Raw genomic sequence first — 25,839 nt, forward strand, 5'->3', positions numbered from 1 at the left:
CTAGCATTTATTAAGAACTGACTATGTGTTGGGCACTACGCTTAGTATTACACTCATATCAACACACTTACGCCTTCCAATGCCCCTGTGAGACAGATACTATTATATTACCCAGTGTACAGAGGAGGACCATGAATCAGAGAATAAGTGATTTTGCCCAGAGTCACATGACTCGTGATACAGTTGGGATTTAAAAGGACAGTCTCTTAACCATCATGCTAACCTGCTCTTCTAAAAAGACACAGATTGGGGCGCCTGGGTTGCTCAGTCGGTTAAGTCTCCGACTTTGGCTCAGGTCAGACCTCACGTTCATGGGTTCGAGCCCCGCGTCAGGCTCTGTGCTGACAGCTGGCTCAGAACCTGGAGCCTGCTTCCAGTTCTGTGTCTCCTTCTCTCTCTGCCCCTCCCTCTCTCATGCTCTGTCTCTCTCTGTATCAAAAATAAATAAAAACATTTAAAAAATTTTTTAAAATAAATAAAAAAATAAAAAGACACAGATAGATAGAATAGATTGTCCTATAATCACATTTAATATTTATCACATATTCTTTATTTATATTTTATTTATGTATACCACTTATATTATTTATATTACATGATCATATGATTGGTGGGCTAGGGAGAGGGGGAATAGGAAGTTGTTGCTCAATAAGTATAAAGGTTCAGTCATGCAAACTGAAAAAAATTCTAGAGGTCTGTTGTATAATAGTGTATTATTGGTAATAATTAACAATACTGTGATGTACACTTAAAAATTATTAGGGAAAACTTATTCTGTGTTTGTTGGGTTTTTGTTTACTATTATAAAAAAGAAGGAGGAGTGCTTGGATGGCTCGGTTCTTTAAGCATCCAACTCTTGATTTCAGCTCAGGTCATGATTAGGGTTTGTGGGACCAAGCCCCGTGTTGGGCTTTTGCAGCATGGAGCCTGCTTGGGATTCTCTCTCTTCCTCTCTCTCTGCCCCTCTCCTGCTCATGTGCTTACTCACTCTCTCTCTCTCAAAATAAATAAATATTAAAAAATATATAATATCTTGCTCTCTCTGAAAGGGAGGAAGGAAGGGAGGGAAGAAGGGAGGAAGGAAGAATAAAGCCTGATCCATCAACTGATGAATAGCTAAACAAAACATAGTATGTCCATACAATGGAATATTTGCTATTCAGTCATAAAAAGAAATGAAGTTCTAATACATGGTTATAACATGTGTGAAACTTGAAACTTGCTAGTGAAAGATATCAAGCACAAAAGAGCACACATTGTATAATTCCATTTATATGACATAACTAGAATAGACAAATCCACAGAGACAGAAAGTAGATTGGTGGTTGCCTAGGGCTAGGGGGATGGGAAGCTAAGAGATGATAGCTAACGAGTAAAGAGTTTCTTTCTGATGTGATAAAAATGTTCTAAAACTGATTGTGGTGATGCATGCATAACTTTATGAATACACTGAAAGTCATTGAATTGTACACTTTAAATGAGTGAATTGTGGTATGTGAATTCTATCACAATCAAAGAAAAATATCTTTTAAATTACATAGTGATTGTATTATTTTTCTATCATATTGTTATTGCATAACAAAATATCACAAAATCAGCAGCTTAAAACAACACTCATTTATTATCTCACCATTTTGTAGATGAGAAATCTGTGGTGGGAGTAGAGGTTAGGACTACTGATTGAGTTTTCTGCTTAGGGTGTTGCAAGTCCAAAATTAAGGTATTAGTAGGGCTGAGTTCTTATCTGGAGGCTCTGGGAAGAAAATGTTTCATTCATATTGTTGGCAGAATTAAGACACTTGCAGTTGTAGGACCAAAGCCCTGTTTTCCAACTGGCTACTGGCAAAGCACACTCGTAGGTCCTTGAATGTTGCCCTTTCTGTTTTCAAAGCCTGGAATGGGCTCTCAAATATTTCTCATGCTTCAAACTTCTCTACCTTATCCTTCTACTACTAATCAGAGAAAATTCTCTGCTTTCAAATAACACTCTTGATTGAATCAGATCCACCTGGATAATTTCCATATTTTTTTAACGTTTATTTATTTTTGGGAGAGACAGAGAGACAGAGTGTGAGCAGGGGAGGGGCAGCGAGAGAGGGAGATACAGAGTCCGAAGCAGGTTCCAGGCTCTGAGCTGTCAGCACAGAGCCCAACACGGGGCTCAAACTGATAACTTCCCTTGTCTTAAGGTCAATTGATTTGGGACTTTGATCATATTTGCAAAATTCATAGCAGTACCTAGATTGGTGCTTGATTGAAAAACGAGGAAATAAGAATCAGAATTCGGCCTAGAATCTTTTCTTCAAAAATATGTCCCACCTTTTTCCAGCTTTATTGATATGTAATTGACAAATAACTCAAAAATGTTCTTAAATTTTCATTGACGTATAACGTGCCTATAGAAAAATATTTGGATCAGAACTGAAAAGCCTGATTATTTTCACATGAGAAAGGTACCCATATAACTCCAACCTAGACCAAGAAACTACAGATAAATGTAGGGATAAATGACATTTTTCTAAAACTGAATATTCCAAATTTACTAACATGGTATACAGTTCCATGTATTTGAATCTTCTTTAATGTATCTCAATAATGATTTACAGTTTTTAATTCAGTTTTGCATATCTTTGATCTTTCCCCAGGGTCTTCTTGGTTTTTGTTTTTTGAAGATTTTTATTTTTAAGTAATTTCCACACCCAGCGTGGGGCTCCAACTCACAACCCAAAGATCAAGAGTCACATGCTCCACATACTGAGCCAGCCAAGTGCCTTTATTCCAAGGTTTTTGATGGTTTTGAGGTCCCTGTAAATAGTTTCCATTTAAAACAATTAAATCTGCTTATTGTTGGAATATAGAAACAAAGTTGATTTTCTCTACACTGAGTATCCAGACATCTTGCTAAGCTCACTTATAATGGTAACACTTATCTGCTTATTCTTTTGGATTTTTCTATGTACATAATCATATCATCAGCTAACAGTGAGTTTTATTTCTTCCTTTCTAATCCTTATACCTGTCATTCTTTTTTTTTTTTTTTGCCTTATTACACTGGCTAAGACCTTTAAAACACTGTTGTAAAGAAGTGGTATTAAATGAGCATGCTTGTTCTGTTTCTCATACCAGGAGGGGAGCTTTCAATATTTTATTACTAAATGTATATAATATTTAGTCTATTATTTTGTAGATACATATCAGATTAAGGGATTCCTTCCTGTTCTTAATATGCTAAGAGTTCTTATATAAGTATTAAATTTTATCCAAAAAATCTTATATTTATGAAGATCACCTTACCACTTTCTCCCATTTATGTTGTTAACATTGTGAATAATATTAATCTCAAAAGTTAAGTAAATCTTCCTTGAATAAACTCCTTTTGTCAAGATGTCTTCTTCTTTTTATATATTACTGGATTCAATTAGCTAATTATTTTCTTTAGGGTTTTAATGAGAGAGATTAGACTAATTTTCCTTTCTTTTAATGTCCTTAAGTTTTGGCATCAAGGTTATGTTGACCTCATAAAATGAGTTGGGAAGTGTTCCCTCTTTTTCAATTTTCTGGAAGTATTTGTAGGAGAAAGATAAGTTTCTTCCTTTATTGTTAAGAGTGATTCACTAGTGAAACCATCTTAGCCTAGATTTGGTGGGGGGAGGACGATCTGGATGCTTTTTGAAAGAAGTGTTTTACTACAAATTCAATTTCTTTAAAAAACAGAAAATCTGAATAGTCCTATACTTTTCCTTCTGGCAATTCTAACAAATTATGTTTTTTAAGGAAGTTCTTTTAGCCATTTTATCTACAATTGAAGTTACTTCTAGTATTCTTTTAACTTTTTAATATTGGTAAGATCTGTAGCAATATCTCCTTTTTCATTCCTGATATAGGCATATTATAAAAAGTATTTTTAATAATCTATCATCAGATCAACTGATGAATGAATAAATACAATGTAGTGTATTCACGCAATGGGATATTATTATTTGACTATTAAAAGGATGATGTGCTGATACAAGCTACAACATGGATACATCTTGAAAACATTACGCTAACTGAAAGAAGCCAGTCACAAAGGACCACATACTGTATGATCCAATTTATGTGAAATGTTAAGAATAGGCAAACCCATAGAGACAGAAAACAGATTAGGAGTTAGAAAGTAGATTCATGGTAGAAAGTAGTTGAGGGCTCTGAAGTTTGGGAGGAAAGTGGGAGTGCATGCCAAAGGGTACAGGGTTTTTTCAGGGGATAATGAAAATGTTCTAAAATTGATAGTGGCGATATTCGCACAACTCTCCGAATGTAAGGAAAACCACTGAATTGCACGGTATGTGGATTATATCTCAATAAAGCAATGTAAGAAGTCTATCATTGGATAGGTTATATAGTCCTTGATCTAGACTTGATTAGATCCTCCTTCAATTTTGTTCAAAGCAACAAATTAGAAACTACTTACCCAACTTGCAAAAGAATTTGGTACCCAGTCATTCCTGTTTTAGCCCCAATACCAACATTTCGATTTCTCCCTTTTTTTTGGTGTCCTGGAGCACTGTGCAATGGACCCAGAAAGATACTTTGCCTACACTAGTTCTCAGCAAGATTGATTTTAAGAAATACTTCATATGGAAGCTTGCCTGTGTATCCTTAGAAAAGTCTTTACATATCCCCGGGGTACAAATATCCTAGTTTGAAGACGACTGCAGTAGGGTACGCTGCCTCTTAGCACAGGCATGGGTGAGAAAACACCAGTTTTGAGTATCTACTAGCTGTATGAAGATGTGTGCCATAGCATGGTCCTTTGCGGGTCACTTAGGAAGAGCATTTGGGTTGCTGACCCAGACAGGTCAGCTCCAGTCCAGGAAGTTTGACGAAGATATGGTCCCATTCAGACAAACCTATGATCTCTGGAAGCCACAACAACATAGAATACAACTTAGACAAAATAACCTTGGCTTCACTTGGCAACACCGAACTAAATGTTGCTTAGCTCTAGCTGAGTTTCTGGCAGTTCCGGGGCGATTTATATAGCTGGGAAACCTGATCCCTTGCCTTTCCCCTTTTACTTTTTCGTGGGCGAATGTAATCTTTGTACCTGCCATGTCTGCTGAGTGTATAATTAGCCTGCTGACATGTGAGCAACAGTGTTTCTTGGCTTTATTTAGGAGTGGAAATATTTTTTACTTAGGATAAACTTGGGCACCCCCCGCCTCAACTTCCTTATTATCCTGGATATGACAGCTGTTTAATCCTTAGAATAGTTCTGTCAAGGGCACAGAAGTATGTGTCCAGACGTTCAGCAAAGCTGCCCTCTCCTTTAAGATACACAGGGCACTGGCCCGACGCCTCTCCTGCCCCCCCACCCCATGGGTTACATAAAGGTCAAGGCCCTCCTTAATTTTCTGAAAATTCCTGGGAGACGTGGGCCCTGTGTTCACCTCTGACTCCAGCTCCTGTGAACTGTGTTAGTTTGGGAGTTGTCTCACTCTCTCTTCTGCTGGCCCTTTTCCACCCAGGTCGACCAGGGGAGGGAATTCAGAACTTGTTCCTATTTGGTGTGCAGAGTTGAGGAGAGATTACTCAAAACCTGTGTCTATCAGACTTCAAAGATAGTTTGGGGGAATTGGAGGGACTTATTCCAAGCAACGCAGCCACCATAAAACTGAATTAGCAGACATCTGTGTTTTTAGGTTCTCCCGTAGTTTCCTTACCCTGCACAGGGCTTAGCTTTCTCTCATTCTTCAGTACTTTTGTTCTGACTTTCCTAGCAAAAGATCAATACCCCAAAGTCTTAGACACAAAAACTTTTTTCCAGCCCTTTCTCTGACTCCAGGTTATCTGTCTGCATATCTTAGGACACTAAGTTAAAGCTTTAGAGTTAGTTGGGTTTTTTTTAAGGTTTATTCTTTTGAGAGACGGGGAGAGAGAGAGAGCAAGAGCAGGAGAGGGGCAGAGAGAGGGAGACACAGAATCTGAAGCTGGCTTCAGGCTCTGAGCTGTCAGCATGGAGACCAACGCAGGGCTCAAACTCACGAACCTGTGAGATCATGATCTGAACTGAAGTCGGACACTTAAGAGACTGAGCCACCCAGCCACCCCTAGAGTTAGTATTTATAAGGATTTGCCTCATTAAGATCACAGACAACCACTCTCTTCCTCTCCACTTTTAGTTCAGAGAGTTAATGGTGGGGATTTTTCTGTTTTTGATATTGATCAGGAAAAATCCCAAGGAGAATGAGGTGTTGCATCTTAATAGAACAACAGGATGGCAAAGAAAATTGATCTGGTCACTACTATTTATCGAGAGCCTAGTATGCTCCAATGGGTTAGGAGGTAGGGCACAAAAGGCAACAAAACCAGACACAGTTCTGATTGCAGTGTTAGTGGGGGAAAAGGAACATTAATCAAATACTCAAATAAACAAAATGAAACTATGAGTGACAAGCACCAGAAAAATGAAGGTGCAGGTGCTTCGAGAGTAATATGCCACCTGGTGGGAAATGTGGGAAGGCCTCTCCGAGGATGTGACTGCAGGGCTGATCTGAAGGCCCACTAAGGGTTACCTTGGGGGTAGGAGAAAGAACTTTCCAAGTGGAGGTTGGAACAACAGAAGCCAAAGGACTGAAAGATGGCCCATGTGGCTGGCGCTGCAAAACTGAGTGGCACTTCGGAGAAAGATTCGGTTACAAAGGGAGGTAAGGCAAGGCCATTAAAAAGTTTCAAGTAGGGGATGCTGGGCTCAGATTGGCATTTTGGGGGGAAAAATCACTTTTCAGGAGGGGGAAGGGATTGGAATGTTAAAAAAGGCTTGAGGAAAAACTGTCAAATGCTTGGAGGAGCCATGTGGAAACCAGCAACCGATGATTGCTCTACTTGGAATATTCATGTGTTTTAATATAATTTTTAAATGAAATGCATACATACACACATAAAGTGTTCAAAATAGCAAAGAGTATTTTTAAAATAGCAGCTCGTACTAGTGCTGTGAGAGATAAAAGCCGGCAGCCCTCTCGCCGCCCCTCCTCACACCCCTTGCACCTTCCGCTCAAGAGGCCTTCCTCCTAACTAACTCATCCACTCCTAACTACTCGTCTGGCGTTTACCGCCCTCCGCCCCCTTTTTTTAGAGAAATATACTTTTTTACATTTTTTAAATGTTTGTTTATTTATTTTGAGAGAGAGAGAGAGTGGGCAGGGAGGGGCGGAGATAGAATCCCAAGCAAGCGCTGTGCTAATAGCACGTGGTGCTCGATCTCACCAACTGTGAGATCATGGCCTGACCTGAGATTAGGAGCAGGACATTTGACTGACTGAGCTACCCAGGCGCCCTATGTTTTCTTTTTCACATAATATGTTTAAAGCACTATTTGTTTTCCAGTATTTTTAATTTTTATTTTAGAGGGAAAGAGAGAGAGTGTGTGAGCCAGGGAGAGCACCAGAGGGGGAGAGGGAGAGAGTCGGGGAAGAAAGAGAATCTTAAGCAGGCTCCGTGCTCAGCACAGAGCCTGATAGGGCTCCGTCCTGCAACCCTGGATTGTGAGCTGAGCCAAAATCAAGTGTAGGATGCTCAACCAACTACCTAAGCACCCCTATTTTCCAGTTTGATTTTTAATATAATTTGTTGACAAATTGGTTTCCATACATCACCCAGTGCTCATCCCCACAAGTGCCCTCCTCAATGCCCATCACCCACTTTCCCCTCTCCCCCAGCCCCCATCAACCCTCAGTTTGTTCTCAGTATTTGAGTCTCTTACAGTTTGCCTCCCTCTCTCTCTGTAACTTTTCTTCTCCCCTTCCCCTTGGTCTCCTGTTAAGTTTCTCAAGATCCACATATGAGTGGAAACATACAGTATCTGTCTTTCTCTGCATGACTTATTTCACTTAGCATAACACCCTTGAGTTTCATCCACCTTGCTGCAAATGGCCAGATTTCGTGCTTTATCATTGCCAAGTAGTACTCCATCGCATATATAAGCCACATCTTCTTTACCGCAATAGCACTGCTAGGAATTCACCCAAGGGATACAGGAGTGCTGAAGCATAGGAGCACACATACCCCAACGTTTATTTTCCAGTTTTAAACACTGTTTACTTTCTACTATGGAAGAAAAGAATTTCTTGATCTTACCCCATGTCCCACCATGCCCAAACTCTATTCTTATCCTGCCAAGAGTGAATATTCAAGAGGATTGCAAACATTTTCTTTTTATTCTTCCCAAATAAGAAAAAATACTGACTCATTTATTACTTGAAAAATCCATCAATCCGTAAGGATAGAACCAGTACATTTACTATAAATTTATATCTTTGTGAAGACAAAAGTGCCTTCCCTGTACATCAGTCATGAACATACTTAAAGCAGTAAGGACTTGTACCCCATTAAGTAAAAACTGTTCAATTTTTTAAGTTGGCCTAAGAATATTCAAGGAAATTATAGTTGAATTGTGCAGGCTAGTTGAAAGACATACTAAAGCTATTTGCACTAGGAGGAAAAAATAATCTTTACAAGACAAATGTCTTGGAAGAAAAGTGTTAGGAAGGTCATTAACTGATGAACTGTACCATCCGCCCACTGACTAGTAACATTGGCCTCTCTCACGCTGCTGCAGAGTGTGAGCAAGAAAACGGTGGGTGATTCCTATGCGGAGTCTAAAATGACAGTCAGAGGTGTGGGCCTTCCGACAAATCAATCCTAAGGAAATATTCAGAGATATAAAGATTGATACCCAAGAATCTTCATGATAGTATTATTTATATATAATGGAAAAGAATCTCAATTTCCCCCCCCAAACAGGAAATAGGTAAAATTATATTACATCTATAGAATGACATATTATAATCATTAAATTCATGCTTTCAAAGAACAGTTAACATCATGGGATGATGCTCATAATGGTAAATTAGAGAAACAGCTGAGGTCCACCTTCATGTAAAAACATACACATGTATATAAACACAGCATACTTAAATATATGTACATCATATCTACACGTATGTTTTTTTCTTTTGGTGCATAGTAAAAGTTTTTTCTCCCAGTGTGGTCAGCCACCCATGTATCTTAGAATCACGTGGAGGGTTTGCTAAAAATGCAGATCATTGGGTTCCACTCGAGACCTACTGAATGAGAGGCTTTGGCATCACAACTCAAGGATTTCTGCCTACCTACACATCCTTGTCCACCCATGTACTACCTTGTCCACCTACATCCTGCCTTGTCCGCCTACATCCTACCTTGATTGATACTGACTCACACCTCCATTTGAACACCACTGAACGAGAAGTAGGTGATAGAATTATGAGTAAGCCTCTTCTGCCTGGAATTCTTTAAAAAAAATTATCTGCCAAGCATATGCTGCTTTTATAATTAAAAGTATATTAATTCTATAATAAAAGCTCATTAAAAGTATATTAATGAAGTGTGAGTATGAGAAAAACAGCAGATTTGGGGTCTATTTGAGCCAGTCTAAACACCTTTTGAGAATTGGAAAGTGCATTTTTAAAATCTAAAGGAAGCAGGTACCTATAGATAGATTCCTGACATTTGAAAGTCAGTTTAGAGAGAACAAACTGAAGGTTGATGAAGGGGTTTTGGATGGGGAGATGGGCTAAATGGGCAAGGGGCATTGAGGAGGGCACTTTTGGGGACAAGTACTGGCTGTTATACACAGGTGATGAATCATTGGATTCTACTCCTGAAAGCATTATTGGACTACATGCTAACTTACTTGGATGTAAATTACTACTACTACTAATAATAATAAATGAAAGGGGCGCCTAGGTGGCTCAGTCAGTTAAGTGTCCGACTTCACCTCAGGTCACGATCTCACGGTTCGTGCATTTGAGCCCCACATGGGGTTCTGTGCTGACAGCTCAGAGCCTGGAGCCTGTTTCAGATTCTGTGTCTCCCTCTCACTCTCTGCCCCTCTCCTGCTCAGTCTCTGTCTCTGTCTCAAAAATAAATAAACTATTTAAAAAAATAATAATAATAAATGAAAAAAAACAATTTAGGACAAAGAAAATACTAAGTGTAAATACAAAATCCATTACCTCAAATAGTGCAGGTAAAAAATATAAATATAAGAATTTTGAAAAGTATTAAGAAACAGTATCTCCCTGTGCTCCAAGACGCTCCTTGACAAAAGAAGATTCAGTGAGCAAATGACTCCGGGGCACAGCACATGTTCTAATCCTCTTTTAGAGTCATACAACCATAAGCATATGATAGGCTCTGGGAAGCCCGGTATCACCTTCGTTCTTAATTCTAGCTCCACAAATTCTTACAATATGTCCTACCGTCGAGAACAAATCTACGGGCATCAAGGTGGCTCAGGCAGCTAAGCGTCTAACTTGATTTGGGCTCAGGTTATGATCTCATGGTCCGTGAGTTTGAGCCACGCATTGGGCTCTGTGTTGATGGTGCAGAGCCTGCTTGGGATTCTTTCTCCCTCTCTCTCAAAATAAAAAGTAAACAAACTTAAGAAAAATTCTAGGCCCAAGAAGGAATTCTCACCATGGACTGATGCTCTATGTTTGATCAAGCTTACATCCCCATGGTCTCAGAGAACTTAGCCCACATATATTAATAGGGCCTGATTCTAAGGGCACAGTTCAAATCAGCTACCAAATAGCACTTAAGAAAAGCAAAATTGAATGCTGGGCTACAAAATTAGAATCCGTGAAGGAATTGAGTATTTACTTTTGTTTACTAGCAGTCTCTACCACGTAGACAGGGAGGCTGAAATTGTCTCATATTCACGTATGTAGTTCTATCACGGGAAAGCCTGGCACTTTGCGGGTACTCAGTTGAGCAGGGCACCACCAAACAGGTCACCAAAATGTTTTAGACAAATATAGTAATGACATGGGCTCGGCACAGGTCCCCAACTTTAGGCTGTAAAGTTTATGCAGTCATGGTATCAAGGCCTCATTTCATTCAATAAACATGTCTGAGTGCTTATGATGAGTGGGTAATTCCAAGAATGCGGAGGTGGTTAAGCTAGTCTTTACCCTCACGAGTCCCAGAACAGTACTACTACCGGCCAGTCCCTGGTGTTGCAGGGTTGGGCACACATTAGGTGTCTAGGAAATGGTTGGGGTTTTTTTGTTTTTGTTTTTGTTTTTAAGAAATGGTTGTTTTAACTGAATTCAGAAACCAAGATATGCTAAGCTGGTCAAACTTTGGTGGTCCAAGAGCCTAGAGTAGGGTAGAATCAAGAGTCCAAAGTTTTTATGAAAGAATTGCCAGAATCTAAAGGGATTTAACAGTATATATCAAGATAGGATTTCTACATATGTGTACTATACAACTCTCCAGGCTCCTGCGTGTTCAGAGATGGTTGTGGTGAAATAGGACCAGGAAAGGGGTTCAAAACAGGTAACAGGCCCCTCTACTGCAGCACTTCTCCACACATTTAAGCCACGTGCTATGTTCCTTTTTACGTGTGGTCTTATTTAATTTTCACAGCAATCCTACACAGTAGGTCTCGTTATTTTTCTTAGTGTAGAATGAGCAAGGGGAGCCTGCGGGGGCTCAGTCAGTCAGGCGTCCAACTCTTGATTTTGGCTCAAGTTTATGATCTCATGGTTCATGGGTTCCAGCCCTGCATCGGGTTCTGTGCTGGCAATAGGCAGCCTGCTTGGTATTCTCTCTCTCTCCTCTCTCTCTCTGTCCCTTCTCCGTTCTCACTCTGTCTCTCAAAACAAATTAACTTAGGGGCGCCTGGGTGGCTCAGCTGGTTAAGCGTCCAACTTCGGCTCAGGTCATGATTTCACAGTCTGTGGGTTTGAGCCCCGCATCGGGCTCTGTGCTGACAGCCTGGAGTCTGCCTCAGATTCTGCATCTCCCTCTCTCTCTCTGCCCCTCCTCCACTCACACTCTGTCACTCTCTCTCTCAAAAAGTAAATAAACATTAAAAAAAATATTAAAAAAAACAAACTTAAAAAACAAAAAAGAAAAGAAAAGAAAAAAGAAACAAGCAAGCTGAAGCTCACAGGGATTACTTACAGGGAGTAATAAGTAATCTGCACTAGGCCACAAAGGCACCACCGCAAGGTAGAGAATGGGACTCTGAAATCAGGTCTTTTTGGCACCAAAGACTGGTTTGTGATCATTCAAGCAATCCCATTTTTAATATATTGACGAGCACTAAGACACCTCCAGAGGGACACACAACATAAAGTGTTCCCCAAACTGATATGATTAGGAAATTCTTCTGAATGAATCTATTCCTGAGACCAGCTTTCCATGTAACCCATTTTGAGAAACACCGTGGGTCAAGTGAGTCAGAGATAACCCCGTGGCAGAAAGGAGGGAGGTGCAAGGCAGCTCAGAAAGAAAAGCTAGCTTATTACAACTGCGCTCAAAGAATTATTAATAGGAACACATAAATTAGACTTTGGTTTAATAGCTATCATTTCTTTACCTCCAGACTCCTAAGTTCTAGTTCACGGCTCATTTCTGTCAAACAATATTTGATATGACATTCCAATCCCAATACTTTCACTTAGCTAGGTTTTTAATGCTTGCTGTAGAATTTGACTTACCCAGTAGTTCAATTCACATCACTAATTTTGATAAGTATATTCACACTGGGAGTGTGGGTTTTGTGTATTTCAAAAGGCCTGCAATCTGCATTCTGGGGTGAAAGGATTTTTCCTTGTACAGGACTGACACAAACTTTGTAGAATCTAGCATCCTTGGTCCCTACTGAGTAAATTCCGGTCGGACTCCTCTCCAGGCCCCAAGTCATTTTGAGAAGAAACATCCCCATCATTTCTAAGGGAGTGGTATCACCCCTAGCCGAGGCCCACAGGTTTAGAGCAAACCAGAAAGTTCCATAAAACAATGACTGAAGGACAAACAGCTCCTTTGACTCTGCATTCAGTATTCCAGCAAACAAATCCAGATTTCATACGCTAGCTTCAATCCCGCACGCACAAGTTCTCATTACATTTCTCTGTATTCTGTTAATAAATACGGACAGATTCAACAAATTGCCAAAATGCCATTTTTAACCCAGAGGACCAATCCCTATGTTCTCTGCCAACTGCAGCAATAAGCCCGGGCAGCAGGAAAGCCCAGGACTGCACAGGGTGCTGGCTTACATTTGAGGCAGCAGCCACAGAACAAAAAGGATACTGGACAGATTATCATCCTGTCAAATTGAAGCTTTAAGAAAAGGATGCTGGGTTTTTTTTTTTCTTTTTAAAATGATTTATTATCAAAAAGCTTGCTCCCTGTCACTGCTGGATCAGTTCAGCAACGCAGCTCTATCCTTTTTAAGATGGTTAGGACCCAAATAATTTCAGACCAAAACTAGAAGCACAACCACCACCACCACGACAGCCACCACGTTGGCCGATGGCTCAGGAACGTATTCACAGACACGTCAGTATGCATTCCGGAACCCAGGTTCATTTCTTTATCGGAATGCCAATCACCATAAAGTCTTCTGCTAGAGTCACTTCTTGAAGATCCAACACTGATTCGGCTTGCTTTTTAAGTTCTATAATCCCATCTGTTTCTCCTTCTCTGGCCAAGGCCACTGGTTTGTACCTCTGACTAAAGTGAGTCAGAACTAGCCTCTTTGCTTGGCACAACTTCGCAAACGCCGCTGCCATCTGGGGTGTGCTGTGGCCGTGCTCCTTCGCTTTGTCCATCTGGGCATCATCTAGGGTCGCTTCATGGATCAGCAGGTCTGCTTCAAAGCACAGCTTCACTCCTCCATCACCCACAATCCCAGAACAGTCACCCAGGATGCAGATTTTTCTTCCAACAATGGGCTTTTTTAAAACATCTTGGGGAGAAATTGTAACTCCATTTTCCAGAACAACAGAAATTCCATTTTTCAGCTTCCCGTAGGCAGGACCTGGCGGAACACCTAATGGTGGGGGCAGAGAACATGGCATCATGGGAACGGAATTTGTGACTTGTTAAGAGAGAGTCCGTTTTAACAGCACCAAAATGGAAAAGGCATCCAACTCTTTTCATAATTGTCATAAATATTTTATTACTTGCAGAAAGCTGGAATATTTATACATTTTTAAAGTTCAGTGCTGGCTATTGATGTTAGTGATGCCCGAGTACTGAAAACATTTCCCAAGTACATGTGTCAGATGAGTTTAAAGCCTTTAAGTCCCACTAGGACCTTCTTACGATAAAGCTCTTTGCTTTGATTCTCTGCTGTGAATGGAAAGAACAGTTTCTGAGACTGCTTTACTTAACAAGCCCCTCTTTGAGTAAATGTAAGAAGCCCATTTAAATAATGACAAAGTACCTACAAACTGACTAACTTAATAAAAAAAATTGTTTGAGGGGATTGTTTGGATCACAAGATCAAGGAGAATTTTCTGGCAATTATACATAATCTTTTTCGACCAGGGGTAGTTCCATGTTTACCAAATCAGGCTTGGTAAGCCTTATATTAATGACTTTACATTAATCTAGAACAACACCTGATCATCCCTCTGAACAAAACCTATAAACATACAGAATGCGTTCACTAATTCCAACATACCTCATATTTAAGGTGTCCCAATATAATAGTATCTCCACAGCTTTTAGATCATAAAAATACCCTTGGCTTAAGTCACTCTTCCTCATTATTTAGCATTTTGTTTTAGTTGGGGAAAAAGGAAGAGTTTGCCTAAAGAAACAAATCTAGGGGCGCCTGGGGGGCTCAGTCAGTTAAGCATCTGACTTCAGCTCAGGTCATGATCTCCAAGCTCATGAGTTTGAGCCCCACGTTGGGCTCTTTGCTGATAGCCCAGAACCTGGAGCCTGCCTCTCGGATTTTGCATCTCCCTCTCTCTGTCCCTCCCCCTCTTGCACTCTGACTCTCTCTGTCTCTGTCTCTGTCTATCTCTTTCTCTCAAAAATAAATTAAAAAAAAAAAAAAGAACTAAATCTACCAAAGATACCATCATGCTTTTTGTAGGCTCTGCAAGGCCATGACAAGGAAGGTGGTGATGGTGGACGTAAAAGAGGTGCTGAAGGTCCCCTCACGCTCGACAGCCCGGCATGGAGGAGGTGCAAAGTCTCGACGGGCCCAAGTCTATCTCTGTGTCTATCATCTTGCTTCTCCCTATGATGAACTCAGGCATGTAAAACAGTTGAGGCGCAGTATTCTGAACACCAACTTAACTTAATCAAGGTTGAACGAGTAGGCAAAGTTGACAAAGAAGGAAAATCCTGAACTAGCTGGTTGTAGCTGCAAGGTTAAGAACTCTGGCAAAAATTCTTAGGCCAAACAGGTCACTGAAAGCATATTTCAAAAGGAAGACATGAAAAAATAAAAGCCTAGACGTGGGACAACAAGCACCTGCCACACAAGACAGCATTAGCTGAATGTGAGACAGACTATAAATGTGGGTCCAGGGAGCTGAAGAGAAAAGGATTCGAGTATCTACTTGGGTTTCGGTCTGAATAGCATCTTTTGGCCTCAAGACTTTCCCTTAATAAGCAGACTTTGGGCAAAAGAAATAAGTGGAGAAAATGTCAGTTTGGGGCCTGGGAGACAGGAAAGGAAGGTTATTATGACACTTGTAGGAGCTTCAGCCAACAGCAGCTCAAGTGATGAGAAGAAGAAGAAAAGAAACCACTTACCAAGGTCTTTCAGTTTCTGCGCGTTGAGTTTGCCTGGGCGTTTCTTTTCCACAACTGAAAACCCAAAGGAGGGAATTCGGTGAAAGAGGCGAAATGCTTTTACAACAAACTGTTCATCATCAACCAGAAGGTATGAGTTTTCTTCTGAGTCTAGTAGGATAGTTCTTCCTTGTCCCTCTTTGGGAGGACTGTCTGTTTTATCCACGTGTGTAAATTCTTTTAGCTCTTCGGTGGGACACTGATCTGCCGTAGGCACCAGCTCGTGGACCACGTAGGGGAAGACCAGCTCTGTATGGGAGAGTTCCATGGTGCGCCAGATAAAGTCCCGAAGCCCAGCAGGGCCATAGATTTCAATAGGCTGTTTGGTGACCACAGAGCCACTCTGCAGGCTGATGGTGCAGAGGAGGCCAGGAAGGCCAAAGAAATGGTCTCCATGAAGATGTGTGATGAAGATCTTGGTAATTCTCCCTTTTGATTGAGGCAGAGAAATAAAATTGGGAGTTCTTTCAGAAATAAAAACCTATACAAAGCTACTTGAGACATGTATAACAACTTACACAGAAAGCAGCAAAATTTAGAATTCTATTTATCACCATAAACTTACTTCTTTATGTTTTTCTACATGATTCCAGAAGCAAGAAAGACAGGCTTTATGTTTTAATGAGATCTAACTTTTTTCATAAAGCATCTTCAAATTACATAGTACTGCAGTTGTAAGAATATTTTCCTACATATCTTCTTACAGAAAGAAAGAAAGGAAAGAAAAGTAAAGGGAAGAAAAGGGAAACAAAAAGTGTACAAGAAAAGGAAGAAGAGAAGAGAAGAGAAACAGGGGTGCCTGAGTGGCTCAGTCAGCTGAGCGTCTGACTTCAGCTCAGGTCATGATCTTGCAGTCAGTCTGTGGGTTCAAACCCAGCATCAGGCTCTGTGCTGACAGCTCAGACCCTGTTGCCTGCTTCAGATTCTATGTATCCCTCTCTCTCTGCCCCTCCCCTATTCATGCTTTGTCTCTGTCTCTGAAAAATGAATAAACCATAAAAAAGTTTTTAAAAAAAAACAACAACAAAAAAACGGGAAACAAAAAGTGTACCAAAATCGTTCACTTACACTAGGCAGGCCCCAAGCGTCAAGAGCATCTGACAGTTACAGTGCCCTCTACTGCTCCCTCTGAGAATAACAAATACATGCCTCCAGCAAAACAAATGTTCCCCGGGTTCCAACTGGACCAACGCCTGAACCCAAAGCTGCCATTTAAGGACTCTCTATACCAGACAGAGATTAACTAACCAAGACAGAGCCTGCTTGTCTGAGTGAGGTTGAAGGGGGAGGAGAAAAAGGAAGATGATGAAACAGGAGGGAGAAAGGAGGAGGCAGGAGAGGAAAGGGGTGCAGAACCCAGAAGGGAGGCGGGCAATAGATGACAGAATGTAGATCAGAGGGCAGATCCCCTACGGTGTTATGTAAAGGGACATGGGTCCATGTCTTCTTTTCCATGAGAGGTAACACAATGGCTTTTTCAGTACATACTGGCTTTGGTCGTAACTTGAACTAGCCAATGGTAAACTGAATTTATTGCTGGTATGTGGCATGATGCCACATAGGTATTTTTCTGAGATGCACCATAAGGCATTTTAAAAGTAACAATCCCAATGAACACAATTCAGTAAAACAGAGGCTTCTGGTCCTAGCTCATGGCCCACCTATTTCAAATATTTGATACCATAAAAGAACAGGAACAGTTTATTGATACCATAAAAGAACAAGAATAGTTTATTGTAATGTGATTTGTCCTGTGACATCCAAGTAAGTCTTTCCAGAGTTAAGACATCAAACCCAGGCCCCAAGGCAGAGAACAGCCTGGGCAGAGGCTGACTTGAGATCTGGAGAATCCCGAGGCACTCCAGAAGTGTCCTCAGTAATGCTCCTTTTTGTTTTCTTTTTTTAGTCCCTGTTTTTGCTGTTTTTTGACTTCTTGGAACACTTTCATCACCGCCCCTCTTCCTGCTGTCCGAGCTGCCAAGGCGCACATAAGTGGTACCCGAGGCCTCTGCAGACAACAGAACCTCAATGGTTATTGAGTCATGATCTCACATTGACCTTAAAACTGCCAAGTGAGGCTTTCTGGGCCCTCTCCCTATCTAGTGTAAAACAGAGCCCAAACTGAACATCAAAACAATCTGTGTGCCCAAAGCAAGCGAGACAAATTAAGTAAGTCAAAATTGCTTCCCACGGCTGTCACAGGTTCAGGGAAGACAAACATTTCATTTTCCAAGAAACTTAATTTCAGAGGGAGAAGGAATGGCAACCTCAACTGTCATACTTAGGGGTGCTGTCACACAAGGAAAGCAGAGTGCATGAATTCCCTTTCACTTGAGAACAGAAAGTCACAGGGTACCATGCCATCCACAGACACGTGGAATACTAAGGGTCCCCTAAGCGATGATGCAGTTATACTTACTGCTATAGGAAGATATCTGCAATATAGTATTATTCAGTTGAAAAAAAAAAAGCAGGTTACACCTAGTATGCTACTGTTTATGAAAACTGTACATACACACCACCAAATATACCTATCCCATTAACATATCTACATCTACAAAATATTTACCCGTAATGGGGAACTTAGCTTTTCTTATTTATATTTCTCTGCTTTGTTTGAATTTTTACAATGAGAATGTACACTTTTTTTTTAAAGTTCTTTATTTATTTAAGTATCCTCTACACCCACTGTGGGATCGAACTCACGATCCCGAGATAAAGAAGTTGCACATTTCTCCAAATAAACCAGCCAGGTGCTACCCATGGATACTTTTTATAAACATTTTTTCATTATACTTTTCTAATACTTTTTATAATCATATTTAAGGGAAGAAAAAGAAAACCTTAAGCTTATGCTTTAAAATTATGAAAAAAATAAGACATGCTGAATCTATGCTTGTTAATCAGATGCTTGCACATTAAGACCAAGGAAGCTTAAAAGGAATGTGTTTAGATAAATAGAGAGTACTTCCTTGTAAAACTCATAAAAGGAGGAATCTAAGCTGAAAGGGTTTCAATGAATCAAACAATGATAACACGTCCACATCGGGGTGAGAGTAAGAAGAATTAGGGTGCTGCATTCCAGTTTGAGACTGGGGGCTTCCGAAATGCTAGAGTCACAGATACTGTTCTAGGATTACCAGCTCACCCTCCTCTCTGAAGCCAGTAATTTTTTTAGCCAATAAGAATTTAGTAACTAAAAGTTCCCTTAGACTTTAATTTTTATGAGGCGTAGCTTTGCAAAATGTTTACTTAAAACATATATAAAACAGCTACAAAATATAAAACATTAGAGTAAGGTACTGTAGCAGATAGACTTTGTGAGGTGGTAGCCATGGCCCCTGCCTCCTGATGTTCATATCCTTTTACAAGTTCTTCTCCTTGAGTGTGGGTGGGACTTGTGACCTGTTTCTAACCAGTAAAATAGGGCACAGGGATGCAGTGTGATTTTAAGATTCCATCTCGCTAGCAGACTTGCTTTTGAGCTTCTTTGTCCTTGGATGGCAGTAAGGAATGAAGCTACCATGAAGCGGCAACCCACATGATTGGAAACTGAAGGAAGTTTCTAGGGCCTGAGGCAGCCTTAGTCCTGCCAACAACCTACGTGAGCTCTGAAGCAGACCCTTCTCCAGGTGAGCCTCTGGTGAGATCTCAGCCCCAGCCAAATACAGACTGGAACCCAGTGAGCCCCTGAAGCAGAGAAGCCAGCCAAGCCAGGCCCAAACTCCCTGACCCACAGGAACTATGAGACAATAAAGGCAATAAGACACTACATTTGTAATCTGTGATACAGCATTGATAACTGACACGGGTAATAAATAAAAAGTAAAGACTTATCCCCATACCCAAACCTCTAGTAGCCAGTTAGTCGTTTCTGTTTTAATCATCCCACCACCTCAACCCCTACTCTCTAAAATGAGATATTATAGCTTCCACCCTAGCCTGCTCATCCCTGAGAGTTCTCATGAAAGGAACCTCTATGTCACCCACGGAAAATAAAGCAAAGCACCTGCCCTCACCTCAGGGTCTTAGGTCGAACCATGTACACCTCAAGGCCACGAGTCCTCAGTGAAATGCATTAGTTCCTTCCCCCAACAGCTCCTTTCCTGCCTCCTTGTTTGAGTCTTGGACACCATCCTTGTAACTCGGAGCAATCCTTCACTTCTTCACACCTTAGACATTCAGTCAGTCCCCCGCTCCCTGCTAGATCTACAAGTGTTTCTTAAATTGAGTCTCTCATCTTCATCCCTATCCCTACTTCTGCTTCAACACCCTCCTCCTCTTTCTCTTCTCTCAGATGAATGCAACTGCCCTAACAGAGGTCTCTCCCAGTACAACTGCCACCAGAAAACTCCATCCCTAGCACATGCAAATCAGACCATCAGGCCACATCACTCCCCTGCTGAAGAACTTTTAATGGCTCCTTACTGCCACTAGAATAAGAAGGCCCAAATATCTTAGCAAACCATAGAGAACTTCCTAGTCTGCCTTCACTTTTTCAGCATTTTTACCGCTCATCTATTCTGGCCAAACATGTCACCTCTTTCCTAGAAACTTCATTACTTCTTGCTCACTTTGTTGTCTGTTCCTTGAAGGTCCATCCCTACTTTTCTCCCCAAAGAAACTTTTTTTTTTCATGCTTTTTATTTATTTTTGAGAGACAGAGAGACAGTGCGAGCAGGGGAGGGTCAGAGAGAGAGGGAGACACAGAATCCGAAGACAGGCTCCAGGCTCTGAGCTGTCAGCACAAAGCCCAACGATCATGACCTGAGCTGAAGTCGGACGCTCAACCAACTGAGCCACCCAGGCGCCCTTCCCCAGAGAAACTTCTAATCATCATTCAGATCCTAGCAGTACTGTTAATCATCTCTGGGACGCTCTCTCGGAACACACAGTTAATGTCCCCCTCTTTTGTGCTCTAAAAATATTTAGAAAACAGTTCCATTATTCTATCACATTACACTATGACTACTTACATGTCAGTTCCCACCACTAGACTAAGAGATCCCTGGATGCTAGAACAAATTTTCTTTCTTTCTTCTTTTTTTTTTTTTTTTAACATTTATTTATCTTTGAGAGAGAGAGACAAAGTGTGAGCGGGGGAGGGACAGAGAGAGAGGGAGACACAGAATCTGAAGCAGGCTCCAGGCTCCGAGCTGTCAGCACAAAGTCCAACCCAGGGCTCGAACTCACGAACCATGAGATCATAACCTGAGCTGATGTCAGACGCTTAACCAACTGAGCCACCCAGGCGCCCCAGAACTAACTCATATAGTCATCAATGCTACACACTGTGATGAATCAGAGGAATAATGTCAATAACCGCCGTTATCAAGATCTAGCAAGTGAGAGGGACCATACTAAGTGCTGAATACTTTATTCATGAGTTAACCGATCAGATATTTATGAGGCATCTACGAAGGATATAAATAACCCTTGAGCTTACTTTATCATATAGGGAAAACACAGCGAACACAGAAACAACTATTTAAATAGCAATTTTAGATATTGATGCTAAAAAGTCAATAAAAATAGCACAAAGCAGTAGAATGGCTGGGATGAATGAGGAATTACTGAACTCCAGAGGTTCAGGGAAAGTCTCTGAGATGGCATCTAAGATTTAACTGATAAGGAAGAAACAACCACACAGAAAGGATTGTTTCATAGAATTCTTTTTAAAAAATTTTTTAAATGTTTATTTAGTTTTGAGAGAGACAGAGCATGAGCAGGGGAGGGGCAGAGAGAGAGAGAGACACAGAATCTGAAGCAGCTCCAGGCTCTGAGCTGTCAGCACAGAGCCTGATACAGGACTCAAACCTATGAACTGTGAAATCATGACCTGAGCGGAAGTCAGATGCTTAACCAACTGAGCCACTCAGATGCCCGTTTTATATACTTCTTACAATACTCCTTCTAAATTGAGTTTCTATTCACATTTTCAAAATGAGGGGCTCAGTTGGTTAAGTTTCGAAATTTGGCTCAGGTCATGATCTTGTAGCTCATGAGTTCGAGGCCCACGTTGGGCTCTGTGCTGACAACTCAGAGCCTGGAGCCTGCTTCAGAGTCTGTCTCCTTCTCTTTGTGCCCCTCCTTTGCTCATGCTCATTCTCTCTCTTTCTCAAAAATAAACAAACATTAAAAAATAAAAAGGATGAGGAAAATAAGCCTTAAGTGTGATGATCTGCTAAGGCCAAAAGCCAAGGCACAGTTGGGACTGCAACCCAGGCTGGCCTGAGTGGGGACCATGGCTTTGCACCACTGTACTCCTCAGTCTCCCTGGTGGTAGGCCTCTGCGTGCTCGTCTCCCCAGCCTGGCAAGTCCCTCGTCCTCCTGCAACACCTCGCAGGTCACCTTCTCTGAGAGGCCTACCCTGTTAACCTCAAATGAAAAAGAGCTTCTCACTCTTCCTCTCGTGACACTTACAACCATGTCCTGGTGGATCACGTACACTAGTCCTTTGCTTGCATAGTATCCATCGAATATGCCCCCTGTATCCCATCCCCCATCCCCTTACCCTATATCAATCCTTGCTCTCAACATTTACAGGAAGAACAAGTAGATAAAGCTCAGTGGGTGTGGCTGGATGCCGGAAGGTCTTTCACATCTCGCCAGGGCTCTAGCACTGGAGTGGGATGCAGCCATGAGGGCTGTTTCTAAGCCAAAGGCTCAAGGAGAGCCAAGAAAATGAAGTAGAATAAGAGAGTCTTAATGAGAGAGCTGAATGCACACTAACCTGCTTTAAGCTGGCTTTTCATCAGCTGTGTCTGAGTTCCCTCCCCACAGTCAAAGAGCCAGCACTCGCCCTCACACCGAAGGACCAGAGCGGAGGCACCCCGGGTTGGGGATGGGTATGCCGCACCCGTACCCAGAAATGTCACATCCATAGACATCTTCCACCCTGCAATGAAAAGATTGCCCAAGGATTATTACACATCACTGCTCCATTTCACCAAAAACAGCGTATTGTGAGATTTACTGTTAATTTCATCTTTTCGTTATTCAGAAGAGGCTGGGTTCTTATTCTCTAACAGTTTTCCATAGAAATCCCAAGATTTGAATAACTCTTAGTGAGTTAAAACCACAAGTTACCAAACCTTGGATGACTGCTCACACACACAAAAGCAAACAAGTCAAAAAACTGCCAAGTCCAGTCAATCAAAAACTATAGTTGAATCCCAACTATATAATGTTCTGGAAAAGGTAAAACTATGATGACAGTAAAAGACCAGTGTTTGAGAGTGCTCTGGGGGGAAAGAGGAAAAAACGAATAGGTACAACACAGGGGGAAATGGGTATTTTCATGTTACTACTGGTGGTGTAAACTGCTTTTATATTTGGGAGTGTCATCGGGCAATATATATTATCAATAATGATGATGCTTTTAACAATACATTTTAACCCAGCAACCCCATTTTGGGGAATCTACCCTACAGAAATAAAGGACCTATGTACAATGTTTCTGGTGGTACTGTTAAGGTGGCTAAAATTTGGACACAGTCTGAATATATTTCAACAGGGTAATGACTGAATATTTTATTGTACATTCCTACCATGCGCTATTTATTCCAGAGTTAGGTCAGCTCTGTAACTCGTCTTGGAGAGATGACAATGAGAAAAGTTGCAGATGGCGACAGCATGATCTCATTTTTATCACAGTGCCCCAAACCTCTGCATTTATATGAGAGAGAAAGTCTATGTGGAAGGATACACAGCATATTGTTAATATTGGTTATCTCAGGGGTGATGAAAATGGTGATGGTGGAGAATGCTCATTATGTTTTCTTCTAAATCTTTGGATTGGTTTTCATTGCAATGAGCGCATCTGATGTCTTTATTTTCAATGTATACTTCATTTAACATTGATGATTTTTTAAAAAATGTGTCACAGGGCTGAACGTACTTTTCTACCTACACATCACCTAATCTTCCTTTCCATTTGGGGAGACAGTCGGCCCTTCCGCCTCCCCCCCCCCACATCGCACCCACAGACACATCTCTCCAATCCACGCACAGCTTTAGGTTATGCTACTGTCCCTGCCGTGTGTTACTCCACACTTCCACTTCCAAGGTCAAGCATTTCTCTGATTAGGTAATTTGCAGAGGCTTTCCTGTTGGATTGCAGTTTGCAGCAGAGATGGGAATAACACGTTGTAGAAAGTTAAACATTTTAAAAGCTAATAAATGCAGAAGGAATACGAAAATATATTCACTCTGCAATCCCTAACAAATAATAGATCTAGGCCAGTGGTACAGAACTCCAGAGCATATTAGAATCACCTGGAGAGCTTTTAAAGCCTATCAATAATTGGGTTCCATCCCAGAACAATTAAAAAGGAAATTCTGCAAGTGAGCCATGTGTTTTAGTACTAAAAAAAAAAAAATGTCTTCCCCTGTGATTCTAATGTGCAGTCAGGTTCGAGAATCACTTAGTGAAAGGCTAATGGAGAACTATAATGGATGGATTGGGCTGACCTGAATTCACTAGTCAATTAGTCCAACTTAAAAAAAATTTTTTTTATTTTGGAAAATTTCAAACACATACAATAGTAGAGAGATTCGTATAATGCGTTACCATATAACCATCACCAAGCTTCAACAATTATCTCATGGCCAATCTTGCTTGGTCTGTATCCACCACCCATTATCCAAGAATATTTGATAAGTGTTTATCCAAGAATACTTGATTACGTGGCACTGGGTACTCCCATCAAGGAGCACATGCTGTCTGGCTGTCTCTCTCTCTCTGACGTTAACGGCCACTAACCATTGCCGGGATTCATTATTTCATTAGAGGCTGCCAAAAGGTGATATTCTCTCATTCCTTCTGAAGTTATTAGTTGGCATCCTTCCATAAATCTCTGGTCAATTATTTAGTTACCCTGCAGTGCGATTTGCACAGAAAAGGTCCAGACCAATCTTCACACCACAAAGACCTTATGTAATTCCTGGTGTGCTGCAATATGAAATACACAATAACGCTTGGAGGTTTTCTTGCCAAAAAGTAGGACCTGAATCTGAAAAGAACTGTAATCTAAATACCAGTTTATTAAAGGACACCACAGGGGTGGAAGAAGCAAAATCCAGTATGTAGGAAACTTTACAAATGAATAGGTGGCTTCAACAAGTAAAATACAGGGGGTAAAAAAATTAGGGATGGCATCAGGAGATTAAATGAAATATAAGAGATGTCAGCCAAATGTCATATGTGTGGCTTGTCTGGATCTGGATTTGGACAACTTGAAAAAGAGAACGGGGAGAAAAAAGAGAGAACTGGGGAAATGTAAACGCTGACTGGATAGATGGTAACATGAAATGCTTATTAAGTCGACAAAGGAATCATTCTTTCATAAACATAAACAAGTATTTCATAGATAAAATGGTTCATTCATATTTGCCTACAAATAATCCAGTGGGGTGAGGGTAAGAGATGAAACAGAGTTGGGAATTCAGTACAGTATCTTATTTTAATATGTTAAGTTTCCACAATAAAGAGGTTAAAAATGAGCCAAATAATCAAAACCCGCCCAGTAGGTCGGGAAGTAATCAGAAATTAATTTATTTAATCAATGGCTCACGTTTTTGCGGCATGCATCAGAGCAGATTTGGTCCCTGTCTTCTTGAACATAAAAGCAGCCACTTGCTTTCTCATGGCCATGATCCACCTTGGAGTAGGAGCACATTCCGGTCGAGAACACAGGACACGACCACACTACTGTCACCTGACGCTCCGGGCCAGTGGTGCTCGTCGCGGCAGGGTATCACAGTCACCTGGTGATTCTGGGGACTCAGCGTTGGGAAGGCTTCCCAAACGATTTTAAAGGCTGCCGGGTTGAGAACCAGTTTCCATACAGGCAGCGCCAACCCTGCAATCACCCTGTGGTGTAGCAGGGCGCATACGGCCTTCCTCCATTTTACGGATGGAAAGAACCGTGGCCCGAACACAAATAGAGGCCAGCGCCGAGTCAGGTCTCCGACCACCAGCGAGCCCACGCTCTCACTCAAGTCAACGACCATTTCCCAAAGGAGGGGTGGGCGGGGGCGAGAGCGCGGGGCGGCGGGGGCTCCAGCCCTGGAGCAGGGGGTGGAGGGGAGACAAGGCGCGCCCTCGCTCCCCGGCGCTCCCCGGGCCTGGGTCCTCCATTCCGGCCCGGCCCGCGAGCCGGAGGAAGCGCGCCCGCCCGCGCGGCTCAGCCCACGAGGCG

The 25,839-nt window shown here is 41.5% G+C and overlaps 2 protein-coding genes across 3 annotated transcripts in view; both read right to left on the reverse strand.

Moving 5' to 3' along the window:
- Nucleotides 1-22,453, reverse strand: part of SMAD4 (SMAD family member 4) — a 117,015-nt gene extending 94,562 nt beyond the window's left edge. Inside the window, exon 1 of the mRNA XM_029922674.1 lies at nt 22,371-22,453. The gene's annotated coding sequence lies outside the window, so the exon portion shown is untranslated. The remainder of the gene's footprint in view (nt 1-22,370) is intronic.
- On the reverse strand, nt 12,378-25,798 carry ELAC1 (elaC ribonuclease Z 1). Of its 2 annotated transcripts, none has more exons than XM_029922677.1 (4): nt 25,357-25,798; nt 22,371-22,535; nt 15,598-16,065; nt 12,378-13,873 (listed from the first exon to the last, which is right to left on the reverse strand). In XM_029922677.1, exons 1-4 carry the CDS (start codon nt 25,649-25,651, stop codon nt 13,407-13,409), a joined length of 1,395 nt encoding a protein of 464 aa, XP_029778537.1. In that variant the 5' UTR covers nt 25,652-25,798; the 3' UTR covers nt 12,378-13,406. The 2 variants fall into 2 exon arrangements, with proteins under 2 accessions (XP_029778537.1, XP_029778536.1); XM_029922676.1 differs by having other exon boundaries at nt 25,213-25,442.
- Between the last annotated feature and the right edge of the window lie 41 nt (nt 25,799-25,839).

This window comes from Suricata suricatta, chromosome 14 (assembly GCF_006229205.1).
Source record: "Suricata suricatta isolate VVHF042 chromosome 14, meerkat_22Aug2017_6uvM2_HiC, whole genome shotgun sequence".
NCBI lineage: Eukaryota > Metazoa > Chordata > Mammalia > Carnivora > Herpestidae > Suricata > Suricata suricatta.

Bases quoted from the DNA above. Each gene is read 5' to 3' on its own strand.
- ELAC1 (XM_029922677.1), bottom strand. From the start codon at position 25,651: ATGGTCGTTGACTTGAGTGAGAGCGTGGGCTCGCTGGTGGTCGGAGAC. The intron at 22,536-25,356 runs GTGACAGTAGTG...TTTTCATTGCAG, and splicing joins CCACTGGCCCGGAGCGTCAG to GGTGGAAGATGTCTATGGAT. The intron at 13,874-15,597 runs GTAAGTGGTTTC...CCCCACCATTAG, and splicing joins GCAGAAACTGAAAGACCTTG to GTGTTCCGCCAGGTCCTGCC.